At 41.0% G+C, this 16,923-nt stretch overlaps 1 protein-coding gene across 12 annotated transcripts in view; it reads left to right on the forward strand.

Moving 5' to 3' along the window:
* Window positions 1–16,923, forward strand: part of trpm3 (transient receptor potential cation channel, subfamily M, member 3) — a 103,761-nt gene that overhangs the window by 60,747 nt on the left and 26,091 nt on the right. For all 12 annotated transcript variants that reach the window (XM_079582691.1, XM_079582696.1, XM_079582698.1 and 9 more), the window contains exons 6-9: window positions 212–383; window positions 6,524–6,698; window positions 7,443–7,566; window positions 14,576–14,648. In XM_079582691.1, the coding sequence (XP_079438817.1) occupies window positions 212–383; window positions 6,524–6,698; window positions 7,443–7,566; window positions 14,576–14,648 (544 nt within the window). The remainder of the gene's footprint in view (window positions 1–211; window positions 384–6,523; window positions 6,699–7,442; window positions 7,567–14,575; window positions 14,649–16,923) is intronic.

The following is a 16,923-nucleotide window of genomic DNA, read 5'->3' on the forward strand; positions in this document are numbered from 1 at the left end:
AATATACTGTATTGACTATAAGCTTACTCTATTCTATGCTTTTCTAATGTTTTTATTCTTAAAAGTGGCAACTGCAAACTTAAGTTTTCTAGATCTGTACCAATGTTAAAATCTGCTTTTGAATACAGCTTCAGTGAGGTGAAGCTGAGCGATCTGTTATCCTACAAACGTCAAGTGAAATTATTGTTACTAAACATTTTGTTTTGTCCAGGTGGTGCGTCCATACCAGACAATGTCCAACCCAATGAGCAAACTGACTGTCCTCAACAGCCTCCATTCCCATTTCATCCTGGCAGACAACGGCACTACAGGGAAATATGGTGCTGAGGTTAAACTCCGACGCCAGCTCGAGAAACACATCTCCCTGCAGAAAATTAACACACGTGAGTAAAGAGGTTGTGCATACCATGACAATGCCTACTGAACCAGATATTTCAGACGTATTATCTCATGGTGGTGATGATCATGATGATGATGGTGGTGGAGCGTCAGCCCTCACTTTCTTAACACTTCTGAGGGTTAATTGAGTTCACTGTCTATTTTAAAACCGCAAACAGACTAAAATTACCACTATTTGGCTTTGTGCTGAACACATGCTCTCAGTTTATTTTTAACGCAGCCAGTAACACATCTCAGAAAGCCTTTGAAACTGTCCTACCCTTCAGGAAGTGCTATTTATTTCCATTTTCCTTTATTAGCTCAAATTATGTCTTCATGAGACCGTCCTGCTTTCTAATCACTGTCTTGGCTTTTTAAAGGCTATAAACAGATCCAAATGGTTAAGATTAGATTGACTTTGTGACAAAGGTTCTTCAGACGTCATCTGTAATCATCTTAAATGCATTTATCATGATCATTAGTGTTGCTGACGAAGCTTATTGGATGAGAGGTGAAAAGTCGAAGACAAGAAACTACAAAAGTTAATAACTACATAAATAAGTACTTTAATAATACTCTCTTTAGTTGTTTTTTTTTGCTGGTTTCCTGTCATTGACAATAGGATTTGCTTGGAAGCTATAAAAGAAATGCCTCCTTGGGGATGAATAAAGTTTTATGAATCAAATAGACACTATTTTGACCTTAATTGTGTGAACCACTGCTCATCAAATCTTGTAGAGTGGTAAATGGTACATAATATTCTTTCTGATCATCAAAAGAGTTTGAGGGGTGGGAGGGTTTGGGGGGGAGTTCTCATTACTCAATGGACAAACCATGTCCCAACATCTCCAGAGCTTGGCAATTACATTGATGTCACTCAGGCTTATACATATTTGATGCAGTTTCTTTTTCCCATCTCTGCTCGTCTATTATCCAGTGATGTGACCAATGGATTTCCCTTTGTCATCCTATGCCTGGGTTCATACAGAAGGGGCTGGGAAGGCAAAGGGACGCCCAGTCGTCTCACAAGCATCGTATTCACTTGGGAGTGTGAACATTTTACTGTTGTTTAAAGCTGCTCCAAGTTTATGATTGTTGTAATGTGTTTTGTGAATGTGTAGAGCTGGAATTCAATGACACACTATGTAACATTTCGCCTAAATTGTCTGGAATGTTCTTCACTGTGGCGTTAAATCCTCCAATTGTTGTTGAAGTTGGTGAATTGATTACCTGGTCAGAGTCAAAGAGCTGCTCCGATGGGATTTGGACTTTTCCCTTAAAGAATGTCGTAAGGAGTTAAGAGGTTAAAGCTCCTGTACAGTAGTGGCTCATATTTTGGTTGTGAACTTTGCTTTAGGTTTTACTTTTTCTTCTTCTCATACAGTCTTTCACTCTGCACAGAAACATGAGAGACGTGTGCTGGGTAGATATGCGTAATCTCCCCCCGTGGTGGTTTTTGTGATGACTGGGCAATCCTACAGCTAATCCTGCTGTGCCGCCATGTGATTTTCTATGGAGCAGCGATCCCCATGTAACTCCACTAAAGCAATTCTCTCCATAATTTAAAAGACATTTTAGCTGTAGCAATGAATTCTTTTTGGTCATGGATGTCTTGCATTCATGAGGTCATTGTGACTGTAATGTGGGATTCCTAGAGCCACTGGATATCTATGCATTGCCATTTTGCACATAACACCTTTTCAGTTCCTATTAGCAGGACTGTTGCCACTTGTCAGATCTCATACTGGGATTACTTTGTGTCCTTTCCCATTGCGTCCTATTTTGCGCATTCCCTGGACATTTTCAGCCACTTTTATTTAAGACTGGACAAGGTGTTTCCTCTATCCTCGCTGAATGACAGCTCTGGTCAATGATAAACAGACTTAAATGCTTTAGACAGAGAGCTTAAGTAGAGAGGTTTGAACTGCATTACTCACTTTTGTAGCATTCTCTAACTGGAGGTTGTGGATTGCTAGAGTGTATTGTTACACATGGCTGACCATGGGCAGACAGAGACAGAAGTGCCACACTAAATAATATGAAGTTCAGAACAGGCATGCATGTTCTGTTCATGTATGTGTGAAAAAGTCATAGTGAATAAATATTCACTATGAGTATTTCACACATACATGAATGTTTTACTTGGCAGCGTCTGGAGAGAACATATGTTAAATATTTTAGCAGCTTGTGATACCAAATGTGACATTGAAGTTGGATCCACTCTCAGTCAGTATCTGTTCCTTGTAGAGCTAAGTCAGTCAGTATCAGGCGCATGTAGGGTGTGGCCAGAGATAGCATTGGCCACTCCTGTAATTTGATTTCCACTCCAGGTGGAGCTTAAATGAAATAAAGCATGCACTGCAAGTTATTATCTTGGGCAGTTAAACGCATCAGTCAATTGAAAGCACATACTATGTGGGATGTAAAAGATTAAAAACGATTTGTGTGAGTTCACCATAAGTCTGAGCAAATGTATGGACCACATTGTCTGTTGAATGTAGCTATAGGCACTTTATAAATGCATATATCTCCTGTGTGACCTTCCTTGACCTGTAAAGACGTGGTTTCATTAATCACGGCACACGTAAAAGATGAAGGGACTGCTCAGTAATTGATTCTAGGAGCCGTAAGGTCTTCCGATGCAGATTAGCCGTGACACTGCGACCTCAACTGTGGAGCAGCGTACAGTCGAGAGAGTATATTTAAGCTATAGGACAGGAGGTGTCAAAAGGATGTTATATTCAATTTCAAGTGATATGTCGGGATGACATTTTAACAGGGCCGTACGAATTTCAATTTGACATGATTGGAAAACGCCTTTTTCTTTTTGTTCAACCTAAAAAAGAAACCATACAAACACTATTTGTTCAGCTCCTGTGTTGCAACATTGATTTTGAAAAATCAATCGGTGTGAGCAGACCAACTGTAGGTGTACTGTGGAGCATAGATTTAATAGGTGAAAATTTGCACTTGAATAAATACACCAACATAGAGATTGAGGAGGCTGTGTGTTCATGCACTGATAGTCACAAAAAACACTGTCAAAATGATCAACCTGGGCTTGTGGATTGTTTGCCCTGTGGGCTTAAGGCAAAACAAAGTATTGGTGAAGTTGCTCCAGAGCAGGTTTGGGATGTGCATGAATGGCAACATGTTATTTGATGTGGAAAGAGTTTAGTTTAGTTTATTGTTTGTTGAAACAGGGACAATGTACAGAACCATTAGTATACCATTCGAAAGAGTATGATTTTATGATGATTCTTTTTTTGTGTGTTTTTTGGTACTTTAACGATGCTTGGTTCGTGTAGCGGCGACATTGCCCTGTGCAATGTCCGCTCTGATTGCAGTGTGTCAAGGCGTCTTTCAAAAAAAGGTCCAGAAAAATATGATGTTCCAAAAGCTTTTAATTGGCATTACCCAACAGCCATCAACAAACCCTAAAATACACAGCTTCTCCAAAGACACTAGAACACGGTCAAAAGACTGTTTACCTCTATACTGCAACACTTGTGTGCCTTTGACTCTGCCCTTTTATAGGGCAGGTAACACATAACAGGATACACACAGCGCCACGCAGTAGCAGGAGGCTAAAACATAGATCAAGGCATAAATGGCTCCAACGCTTTAAAGCAGAACAATAATGTTCATTTATTTCATAATCATATACGTATTATATATTTTATTTGAGCTGAAACAACCAAACAACTTCCTATAATGCCGTCCCTGGACCATCGGGCATCATAACGTTGTCCCTAAAGGTATTCGATTATTTCAATACCAGTAGTACCTAAACTTTTTGTTCTAAACCATACTGGTATCCAGCCCTACTTTCCACCCTAGGCAAAGGTTTTTACTGTAAGTTGTCATCTGTACTTGGTGTTGGACATTTTTGCCTCATCTAAGAAGCTCTTTGTTTGGCAGCAGGTGCCCTGCTTTTGGTACGCAGGCTGGAGAAGACCGCCAGGAAAGTAGCACACCCCAGGAATACCCTTATGGGTGGCATACAAGTAAAATCCTTTCTACTGGACTGGAATATAGCCTGCTGCCAAACAAAGATCACTTGTAGTGATGAAGCCAATTGGATGAGAGTTCACTTAAACTGAATGCATTTATTTATTTTTATAGCTATTACCTACAGTACTTTACATACTAATATACTATTAGAACTATTAGAACTATTTTTGAGTAGTTTGATTATTTCTCGCTCAGGGACAGTGTTATACTGTATATTGTGTGGCACATGTAATGTATGTTCCAAGTAATTTAACAAATGGACAAAGTGTTTGGCACTGGATGAGTCAATGCTATATCTTTAATTAGAGCCATGTGCCTCTTACTCGCTCCCACCCCCCTCCTGTCCTCCTTCTGTTCTCTCTTTATAGAGCAGGTACAGTAAATATAGAAATTTATGGCCTTGTGCTGCTATCAAACTCCTCCTCACTGGGCAAGCGTTTCCTCTTTTATATGTGCTGTGAGGTTTGGACTCTGAGTTTGTTGTTTTGTTGTGCTTTAAGAAATGTATTGCAGAAACTACCGAGACTTTGACATTAGAGACTAGGGCCACAGTGTAGCCTCTTATCTCCATCTTGGGAGTCCAGTGTGCTGGCTCTGGCTGAATGCACTGAAGTCACCTTGAGCAGCTCTGTTGGGGGCAGGTGACATTTTACAGATGGAATGATCAATCAGGAAAATGATGGGGTGAATAAAAATTAAAATAATGATTCATATTTGACATTGAAAGGTTAATTTGTATTAAATGGAGCTAAATCTCAAGCCTTGATAAATACAGGGCGTCGCATTAGGAAGGGCATCTGGCATAGCCAGTTCCAATCTCTGCTTGCTTTTATATCTGCGGCCAATTACATTTCTTAATGTTTTAAAATTTCACTTCCTGATTTTGTAGGTCATATCCCAACATTGCAGTTTGTTTACAAGTGTGTGCACCCTTCCGTTGATATTTTTGCTCTGGAAAAAAAAAGCGCTCTTTAACCAATCAGCCATGGCACAGCTGTGCTTTCCGCCGCATCCGCTCCTCTGTGGGTTAGCATTGGACCAAATACTACTTTAGATCCTGCAAAATTCACTGCAATGTCATCACTATCAACGTTTCATCATACCTCATACAAACATGCAGGTGACCCAAAAAAAAAAAAAAAAAACATCAGGGAAATTTACCAAGAAAACAGTCACTAACCAACTTCCTTCGCGCCGCACTCTTCTGATTTACGTTCGTGTGATGTGTTGTGGCAAAGTGTTTTACCTCTTTGAAGTAGACGAGGCCCCTAAAATATTCCCCTTATGTAACTGTCCCTGTTCCAAGGCTGCACGAGGCCGTGTGAGGCAAAGCGTAATGGTGCTGCTGGATGCGCCTCCGAATGCGCGCGTGTATTGTATGGAAGCGTGCGGTCGTATGTGCCCTAGACCCGGCTCTCTCCCCCGGTCTGAATAATGCAGGAGAGGTGCACTTTTAACAGAGCTTTTGAATTAGGAAACTCACAACACCTGGCACAAAACACCCGCTCACAAAGCCGAATTACTGGAAGTGATTGCGAATGCTGTGGCTATAAGCTAAGGCTGGGAAAGCAATAAGGGTAAAGGTTTAGACAAAGGATTGGACAAAAGAATGAGGCTGTGGTGTTACAGTTGCACAGTGGGAATGGTTTAATGAGAAAAGCACGCAGATAGGAGGGGGAGAGGGGAGAGAGTAAAACAGGGGAAACTCCATGGAGGATTCGGAGATGATGTTCAAATCCGCAGTAGCTGCTCCTGTATGTAGTGTTAGCATGTGCTGAAAAACCCACCTGCTAATTATGCATAATTATCCTAAAGAGTGTGTGATTAGCCGGCACAGAGCCAAAGCCAGTTTTATCTGTTCAGCGCACACAGTGGAGACACAGGAACGACACACAAAGTGGGCAGGTTATTTTTGGTACAGGTGCTTTATAAAAAGACAGGCTGCCATACTTAACAGTGCCTTCTTTACAAGTGTTGACAGCTGTCACATTTATTCAAAGTTTTTTCTATTTATGCATCTATTGTAGCATTCTGAGTCTCTTTGTTGTCTGTTTTTTGTGATCTCTTTTAGTTTTATGTGTGATGACAACTACATTTTCCCCACTGGCACTCTCTGTCTGTCTGTGTGCAGGTATTGGTCAGGGTGTGCCTGTGGTGGCTCTGATCGTTGAAGGAGGGCCTAATGTGATCTCTATAGTGCTGGAGTACCTCCGGGACACACCTCCAGTCCCTGTGGTCGTTTGCGATGGCAGTGGCCGAGCGTCAGACATCTTGGCCTTTGGACACAAATACTCAGAGGAAGGAGGGTATGGATTCTCCACACAGTAATTCATGGGCACAAAGCACAGCATATTTCTTGTAATTTACCATGTATTAAAGAACCTAATAACATTGGACTATCGAAAACTAAATCCAATATTTCATAACCCACCTGGTAATCAGTTGGGCTGAATCAGTTATAAACACCGTTTTAGATGGAGAGTGAGTGCATCAACGAGTTGAAGTTGAATGTAAAACCTATATTGTAAAACCTGAGACTCTCAAGTTCTTTAACCAGCGTGCTTCAACTTTGTTCAGACCACTGATCAAGGTCAAACATCAATCAATCAATAAATGGTTTTGTATAACCCAATATCACAACAGGAGTTGTCTCACAGGGCTGCACCGAACATTAAGGCAATAACACAGAACAGTAAATAAGACAATAAGACAAAACATGTTGGTTGGTGCCTTCTAAATCAGTCAATAAGTTTTGAATTGTTTTCATACTGTACAGTGCTATAGTTGTGTCTGTTTAAAACATGAATTCATGAGTGGATTTTGTTTATGTACAGTACAGTACAAGATCCACATGAAGGTCATCTTGCTTGCTTACATGTTTTTATAGTACTGTATGTATACCGTAGGCTGCTGGTCTTGGCCAACCTTGGTCTCACTTAATGATAAACTAATTATCTGACGTCTCCCTCTGCTCTCTCTAACATTTTCTTTTTACTCTCTGCCTGGCTCCTGACTGCTCTTCTTCTTCTTCTTCACATGTGCCGCTCTAGGATAATTAACGAATCTCTAAGAGACCAGTTACTGGTGACCATCCAGAAGACATTCACCTACAGCCGCACACAAGCACAGCATCTGTTCATCATCCTCATGGAGTGCATGAAGAAGAAGGAGCTGGTGAGTCTGCACTCATGATATATGTGGAGATAAACAAACTACTGTTTACCACAGCAAATAAGGTGATACTGAATAGTAAATTACACAAAATGAATTTAAGATGACACTGTGGGCGGCACGGTGGGTGGCACGGTGGGCGGCACGGTGGGCGGCACGGTGGGCGGCACGGTGGGCGGCACGGTGTTGCGGCGTGGAGCGCTCTTGCCTCACAGCAAGAAGATTCCGGCAGCGGGGGGCCTTTCTATGTGGAGTTTTCATGTTCTCCTGGTGGCTGTGCAGGTTTCCTCTGAGAGTGTGTTTGTGAGTGCAAATGGAGGACTACAGATTTAAAGTAGCCCATGGCTGCACTCTGGCGTGACGTGTTTGCATGCATTTGTCCCAAATATTTGTTTATTTATTGTTTTAGATTTGTAACCAGTCCAATGCATAAGTATACGTATTTAGTATTTGGTTTATCTTAATCCCTTCACAATAAAGAAGAGAATAATAAATGAATCCTTGACAAATTGATCTGTCAAACAGAGCCACGTCCTCATGAAACTTGTATTGAACCAATTACTGCACCCTCTTAATGCATGATATAAATGTATGCACATATATTTAGGTGGTCGTCACCTTGAGAGCATGTAACTCCATAGTAGTGTTGAAGACAGGAGCCGCGTGTCTCCAAACACAGCTGTCATACACTTGCTTCTTCCTCTGGGACTAGGACCTTTTTAAGCACTGTCAGCCACATTCGAGCTGCATCTTATGGAGGAAGTGGATGCTGTATGTGTCGCCATGTACACATTTGCATAAGTGTGTTTGCCATATACTCTGCATGCCTCGATCACGCTTCACAGATTACAGTAGTATGGGCTGTGTCGACACCTCTCTGGACATGAAACTCAAAACGTCATCTCAGTAAGTAATGTGCACATAAAAATCCCACACACTCTCAGGATGAGTAATATATACCCATTATTTGCACCATGTTAGCCAAATAAACAGCTTGCAGCAGTTATTGCATCATAGCTCTTTGGCTAACCAGATCTATAGCAGTGATGGTGACACCGTTTTGCTTCTACTCCTTTTGTTGTACATTTAACTGATGATAGCTTGTTCAGACAGTGGGCAAGATTGTTTTAGGTGACACTTTTTTTCTAATAGAGATTGCCTATCTGTGATGTGTTGGTGTGATTCCTCTTGCATGCTGGTTGATAGTATATTTCTTATTCTTGTTATTGTAGTCGTATGAGGCCATTGTCTGCTCAGTGGACAGGAGCACTGTTTGCACCACGCTGAGATGCTCCAAAAACCAGATGATGGTGTCTGTTGAAGCGCAGCCCACGATAGTTTTGACATGTCACACTTCACTTTGTGCTTCCGATAAACACCACAGGAGATTCCCTCGATGGCACCCAGAAAGAAACAAATTGGCCATTTAGTGGTGAAGTTATAAGACAGTCGATGTTTGAGTTGACTCAATTTAGTTTGTACTCTTCAGGACCTAAAGCAAAAAAACCCAAAGAGGATCACTGCTAAGGATAGACTAAAGATGATAGCATGTAACTGTATCTTATGACTATATGACTTGCTGCAGAAAGACTAATGTTCAGCAACCTAGAGTAATATGGCAGACCAGTTGATGTGGTGACAGACAAACATGTGAAATGAACTTTACTCTTCAAAGTTGGTGTTTTTGCACTAAATGTCATAAAACAGAGAGGTTTTTGTCAGTTGAAAAAGCCCAAATTGTTAAAGCTAGATGGCTGTGAGTGCCTTTAAAGCAGAGGCTCTTGTGGGGTGTTTCTCATCTGCAATAGCCTGCATTTATCAGAAGTGCTCCATGAAAGTAAGACCAGTGACAGGAGATGCAGCTGGGCAGTGAAAGATGGATGTGTGGGTTCAACCAACACAAGCTGAAGCTGTTCAAATGGGTTCTTTGTGAGACTTTTAATTGAGAATTTTATGTATATTTCCATATAGTGTTCTCATCTGCACTATGTATTGTGCTATATTGTAGCGTACTACAGTGATTCCCAACCTTTTTTGTCTTGCCCTACGAGGCATCCAGTGGGGTCGAGGGATGGGTCAAATGCAGAGGGCAAATTTCGTTGTACAGTTGATGTTTAATTATAAATAAAACACCTATACCTTTAAGTACCCTCACCAAAACTCTGATTTCTTGGTATTAAGTTGTGTGTCGTGTTCAAGGCTGCAACAAACACTCTTAAATGCAAATCTTTTATAGGAAAATATCAATAAAATTCACTTTTCTATTAAAATCACATTGAATTCAGTATAATCTACTTTTTGATCTGAAATAATTCCCCCTGCCAAACGCTCACGCACCCCCATGGGCCTCCGACCCCTGTTTGGGAAACACTGGTGTACTATACTCTCAACCCCATCCAGTACCCACCCCCTCCCCACAGCACCAACATTACATACACTGTTCCGGAAACGTTAGCTTCAAGCTCTCTTTGAAACATTCTCCCAAAAGAAAAGTAATTTTGGACACACTAAAGCCATAAATAATGCCTCTGCATTCAGGTAACATGTGGTGTACAGTGATGTGGAGAAAGAGATCCTATTATGAGTAAAGTGTGTTATGTCCTAAAGTTCAAATGAATGGACTGATGATTAGAATTTTTAGAAGAAAGATATGCATTTTGAAATACAGTTTTCCAGTTCACATTTGAACAATCGCCACCAGTTTCCCAGAGTGTTATTTGAATACGGCATGATGTAAAACACAGTCTATGGCAGATGCTGCAAGTGGTAAAAGCATTGGTTATTGCTTATTTTATATCCTCTGCTGTAAATGTTATTGAAAATAGGTGTCTCTCTAGAGTGATATGACGTCACTTGAATCGTTTTGGCTCAGAAAAAAGTGAGAGTAGAGGAGTTGAGTGGAGATATTCCAGTGGAGAAAGAGCTGTGTTTATCAGTGTACCTAAGAGGCCAAGTGAAGGGAATGGTGACTCTATTTCCTCATTTTCAGCATGTTGGTTTATTCATGTAGACATTTTGTGCTTCGGTTACTTTCCTGTTTCCTCTGCTTTGTTTATAGCACTTATAGCTGTTTTTTTTTTATGGTCAGCCCCAATATGACCACAGTGTGCCATTGTTTTTTGTTTTTTTACTTTTTAGGTGAAAGAAAGGACTTTGACATTAAATGGTAACATGCTGCTTTACCAGAACATGCATTCTATTTTGTACCAAATTCTTGGAAAATTCTTAAATACATAATTTTCAATTTTGTTTCCAATGAACAAAAGAGTTTTGTATGCATATTTTAATCAAGTTCCAACAGAAGAGAGTGTTTGTTGTTGCTATAATTAGTAGCTCTTGAGATTCAGTGATTACCACTGTACCAAACCACTATGTTACATAAGCAGGAAGAGATCGCTTTTGTTGCGGTTTATTCAAATGCAACTTCCATTATCGCCATATCTTTCTTAGTACCCCTGATTTTCTATGTTGCTTCACTGAGCACGTCTACCTTGTGACAGTATCTCCCACTTGAGTATGAATTATTTAGCGTAGAATCCTCCTCATATGTTTAATTTGGATTAAATATGGAGGAGGCTCTGCAGACCCACTGTGTTCCCCCGCCTCCTGACAACACAAACTAAGAAGGAGTAGAAGAAAAATGAAGAAGAGAATAAGTGACTTAAATGGACCATGAGAAAGAGGTAGGGGCGCGAGGACGCAACAAAAAGTACAAAGATGGAAGATCATTTCGACTTGAACCAAATGCAGAAGAACTGCATGAGATTCAGAAGAAGAAAGATGAGCCACAATAAACTTAATTTTGTCTCCAACAACCTCTAAATATTTAATAGTTTTATTTATGCAGATGAAAAGATTAGCAAAGCTTTTCCCTCCTTCTCCTGCCTTTTCCGCACTTGAGACCACAAAAGATGCTCCACAGCGAGTAGAAGATGTGTATGTTGTGTGCGCACATGTAGCAGCATGAGTCCACGGCTGTTAAATGAAGATGAATGTTTTCTAATCAGCGTGGCTCAATGCTCCGTGAAGAACGGTTTTCCGATCCTCTAAGCATGGAGTTAAGCCTTTCTGGAAGTTCCGGGAGCGATGTGACAACCCCCAGTCAACAGGAGACAAATATCCTCCCTGCTTTTAAGGTTTCATTACATAAGCCACACGTTGGTAACATTAGATAACACTTCGTTTTCAGTTGCCAATGAGTCTACTTCCTATTTTAGCATATCACCAGCAGAAGTTATAACAATTACATAAATTAACTAATTAGCTAAAGCTGCATTGTGAAATCCACACTGGCAAGCATCTCAGGTTAAATTTTGCACACAAGAGCAACTAAACTGTTGTAAAGAAACAAACTTTCCAGCGAAATCGAATGCTGCTTTTGTTTTGGTCGCGTTAACGCAATTACGGCCGAGTGAGTGCCGACCTACAGCAGGACCGACCAGGTTTAGTTTAACCTGTGAGAGCCTAAAATGCTTAAGGAAGAACAAACAAGGAAATGAATGTGAGGCTACCACGCCTCAGTCGACCTCTTTTTTTTATAAGCAACTCCCTCTCACAAGGGTTGCAGGCACATAGAGCAACAGCTGCGCCACTCGGAAGACAACCATCGTGCTTGAAGTTTGCGCTGTCCTCGCGCTATCCTTGTGACAGGCACAAGATCTGGACCCATGTCTCTTGCCCCCCCCCCCCCCCCCCCCCAATTTCTGGGCACTTCTGCTCAGACTGCTGCCTCTGTAAAACAGCCCCAGAGAAAGAATAAGGTGGATGGATGTACCTGACGTTAAAGCAAAACAAAACAGCTTTCCTGCTCCCAGCAAAGCTACGAGTCAGGTTGAAGGAGAGGCGAGCCTGCATGCAATTAAATGAATCCTTGCATTTTCTCTGTTTTTTGCATCCATCAACAATCATATCGACAACAGATAATGCAAGTCCTTTTATATTACAAGTCTTGCAAGTTTGTTAGTCAACAATGAAATCCATCCTTGAATGTTTGCCTGGACCTAAAGTGATTGACACAAGCCGCACAACCTCAGTGTTTTCTCTTTGATGAGTCCCTGAAGGGTCATTGACATTAAATTAGTATCCCACCATTGTCCTAGTGACGGTTGCTTAGCCCAAGCTGCTATAGAGCCGCTTTCATAACTGGGAGCGCAGTTCCGAAGGGTCACCTTGGGGATACGGCTTGACGAAGAAAGAGGAAGGAGTGGGGAGGAAGCGGATGAGGACAAGGCGGGGTGATGCATGTGGCTGTGGGAGGTTGTTGCTAGATTAGCGTCTGGAGGTGGGAGTACAGCTGTGGGATGAGATGTGAAAGGATAGAGCTGGAGGTAAAGGTGAGCGGACCTAAAGGGAGGCAGGAAACAAAAGCCAACACCTGCTATAATCATTATCTCCCCTCCACCGCATCACCATCCATCTTGTGTCCAGTGTGCAGCCAAGACCTCAATCTATATGTGGGGGCATATACTGTAGGAGTATCTGTGAGGGCAGTAACTGCTGTTTGTTGCGATCATTATAGAAAAACTGTAAACCACCGATGTTGTGTTGAAGACAAAAATGATTGTTGTAGTAAACTTGCAATAAACATCAGAATTGAATATTCTTTACAAATCCCATTTATGTTTGACAAAATTTTTCAAATATACCGCACCTGTTGTTACAATGTGTACAATCTGTTCTCATAAATAACAAAATTGCATCTGAAATATTTAAAGTATGTGCAGCTTTGTGTCTCTTAACATTTTTGTCATTTGGTTCAACTTCTTGAGCCTGCGATCTCAGAATCAGTGTACTCTCTCAGATTCATTAGCTGTGCTCTAGTTTACATGTGCTTGAAAGCACAAGGACTTGGTTAGATCATAGTCTTGCATGTGTGCTAAACAGATGGCTCCCTAAATGTGCAGTTAGCGTCAATTAGAATGAAAGCAGAGGCAGTCTACCAAAGACTAATCTTGCCATTGGCACAGTAAGACTAAAGACAAAATGCACAAGAAATTACCCACTGCACCACACATTTATTGGTCTGTGCTTATGAGAAATCTCAATCGATATTTTCATATCCCATCACACCTCTATTTCACCTGGGGAAAGACCCTCTGATTACACACATGGCTGCACACAAATTTAACTTCACCCAATGCCTCTGCGTTTAGTGATTGATTTTGCAGCACATGACACGGGACGAAGGTGTTAGATGATGTCTCGTTACTCTCTGGGGGCGGAGTCAATGCATCACCGGCATACGGTTTACAGCAGATGAATGAGCAATATAATAGACAGTGAATCATCAGCGGCTCTTTGCAGTCTGATGTAAGGACAGAGGTGTGGAAGAGGAGGGTTATCCCACTATGTTGCAACATTCCCTGAGGGAGCGCGCAGCCGCAGAAAATCCCACAGATTCCTGGAGCCCCACGAAATGAAGCCATTTAGAGGGAAAGATGGGCTGTGGGGTGGAGCGGAAGGTGGGAGGAGATGGATGTGTGGATGGAAAGATTAGAGCGAGCTCGTCGGGCATTCAGAACACGCACCTTCCGTACACGGCTCCCCAAGGTGCCCTTCGCACATGCACGACCATACAAACATGTGTGACCATGTACATAATGTTACCTCCGCCATGCCTACACAAGCTTCTTTACATCAGGAAGATTATCCACAAAAGCTGTGCCATCGCTCGAGGTTTACTCTCAGCTCAGTGGCTTTGATCCTTAGAGCCATTACACAAAACAGAAATGACATCCAAAATGTCAGCCTGCACACAACACGTCTTCAAGCTTCTTTGGAGCAATACAAGGTTCAATGAAATGTTACAATATACACATCTTAGATTTCAAGGTTTAATTATCTGTTGTCGGTTTTGTCGTCACCTCTACCACAGATGCCACTCTAGCATTTCACAATTAGTAGCACACAATTGCTTCCTTTATTCGTATTGCGGATATTGCGTGTGACAAAAAGCTGGCTGAAAATAATGAGTTGTTTTCATGTTGTCTTTCTGTCTTTTACATGGTGTCAGATAACAGTTTTCCGAATGGGGTCAGAAGGTCATCAGGACATTGACTTGGCCATCCTGACGGCACTACTCAAAGGTAAGTGTGTGTGTCCAGCAGAGCACAAACCACAATTGTAACATAAGTGGTTCCCATATCACCAACTCTACAGGGATGTTGTTATTTATCAGTGTCTGTAGATTTTACGCTTTTACTGGCCCAGTTACAGCACAAAGGCAGTTGTATATATAGAAATACAGTATCTATATGTTTGGTCCTCTATTGTGCAGTGAACATCTTGCCCTACCCTGAAACTGATTAGGCTTTGCTGAAGGCTGGATTTGCTATGGAGTACCATTCTCAAACTGTTGCAATGCCAGGCTATTAAATAAACGTAAGCTGCATTGTAAACGCACATTCATGCAATGGCACACAGTAAAACATGTTATGATAAAAAGTTTTGATTTGTATGGTTCTGTCTGACAAGTTTGCGTTCAGATTTCTATCTCTGTATGCATAGAGCTCACGACAGCACCTGGAGCATCATCATTTAGCATCAGGAACCCAGCTGTTCATTAAATCTCCTTTCACAGGCAGCTGATGATTACTGACAGACTCTGGAGGTAACAAAAACGTTTAGTACATTTTGTTACAGCAACTTTTATTTACCCTTTTTGATTATCTACCAAGCTATGTCCGAAAACAAAAAAATACTGGATGTCAAAAACGACTATTCCGGCATTAGGCGTTTCAGCTTTTTAAAGGTCATTGTCATTGGAGGTAAGTATTTGAGGTTGTTTGACTGTGGCTTTAAGGATCACAATGAAGAAATTACACTGAGAGAATCACATAGATTTACACAGAAGCAAAACACTATTAACCTTTAAATGTAACAAATTGCTATGTAGTCCCCAGCATTGAACTGCAGTAGATCGGTTTTAAAGTGCACACATCGTAATTAAAGTCAACCACTGATTGTTCTTCATCCTATTTTCCGCTTCACTGTTCCTTCATCCCGGCCCATTCTTCTTTGGCCTTCCCTAAGCCCACGCCATAGGACCCCGCGGATCCATACCTTCGATTGGTTGTTCAGTAGCTCGTATTGATTAAGATTGCTCTTGGCTCTTTAAGGAAGGCGACGTTAACCAGACCCGCTGGAGTTATCAAACATGCCTCGAAGCACACATACCTATGCATGTGAATTGGCCGCCAGACTAGACAGCATGCATTTTTCACAACTACATGGTCTCATGGGACCGCTTAACAAGAGCGATGATTGACTGTCTTTATTTGTGTTTGTAAACAAACAAAAAAGGAAAAAAGATACATGTGAAATGGAGCTTGACACATATTATTGTATATATTGTATATATATATATTTATATCAAAGTAGCATAGCACTAAAACGTTATTTAACATATGATTCTCTGTATGAGAATTGTAATTTCTGTAAAACAGTATATATATATATATATATATATATATATATATATATATATATATATATATATATATATATATATATATATATATATATGTGTGTGTATGTATGTGTAGCACTCTGAGCCCAAATGCTATGCCCTATACATTGCTTTTTTTTGTTTTTTTCATCTGATTTTTTACACATTTCTAACTCAATGGCAATGTGACTTACAGGGTCTTATTCACGCTCTGTTTTTGTTGCTCTTTTAGATTTTTTGCATGACACGACATTTAGATTAATGAGAGGAGGAAGGAGAAGCCGAACGCTTTTAAGCAAAGAAAAGGGAAGAGAAATCTTTCCTCCTTTAAATGTGGCTTTATGGCGAACAGCGTGAGGGCTTCTGTGACTGGCTCAATGAGACACGTTAAGGCTTTTAGTGTAGAAGAAAATCAGTCACTTCCTGCCTGAGAGCTTTTTAAAACACTGGATTAGACTTCTTTGCTGAAGAACTAAGCCACTGCCTGGAGCTCAACATGGCACGGTGAAGTTGGGAATAGAGCAGCGAGGAGAGCTCAGAGAGCAGGCAGTGTGGCTTTATAAGAGCGGGAAAGATACAATTTACCAACATGCAGAGCATAGGGCTGCACAGTGTGTCGCAAAATTATTGTTAATGGAATATGAGATTATGCAATATCCATATTGCAGGAAGCCACAATACTGTACATCATTGTCGTTTTTCAAAAGCAAAAGAACACATGAAAAGTTCAGTTTTGGTCATAACTGAGGTACATTTTTCTTTTGAAAATATTACATTCTTTTATTAAAATGAGAGGAACATACTGTATTGATATGGTTTATGAACATGATTTATTTTTATTTTTGCCCTTCTTGTGCAGCCCAGGCCATTTAGGCTAATTAATGGTCTCCCGTCAGGGCCGGTCAATAGTGTAG

The sequence above is a fragment of the Gobius niger genome (genome assembly GCF_951799975.1).
Source record: "Gobius niger genome assembly, chromosome: 1".
In the NCBI taxonomy this organism is placed as follows: Eukaryota; Metazoa; Chordata; class Actinopteri; order Gobiiformes; family Gobiidae; genus Gobius; species Gobius niger.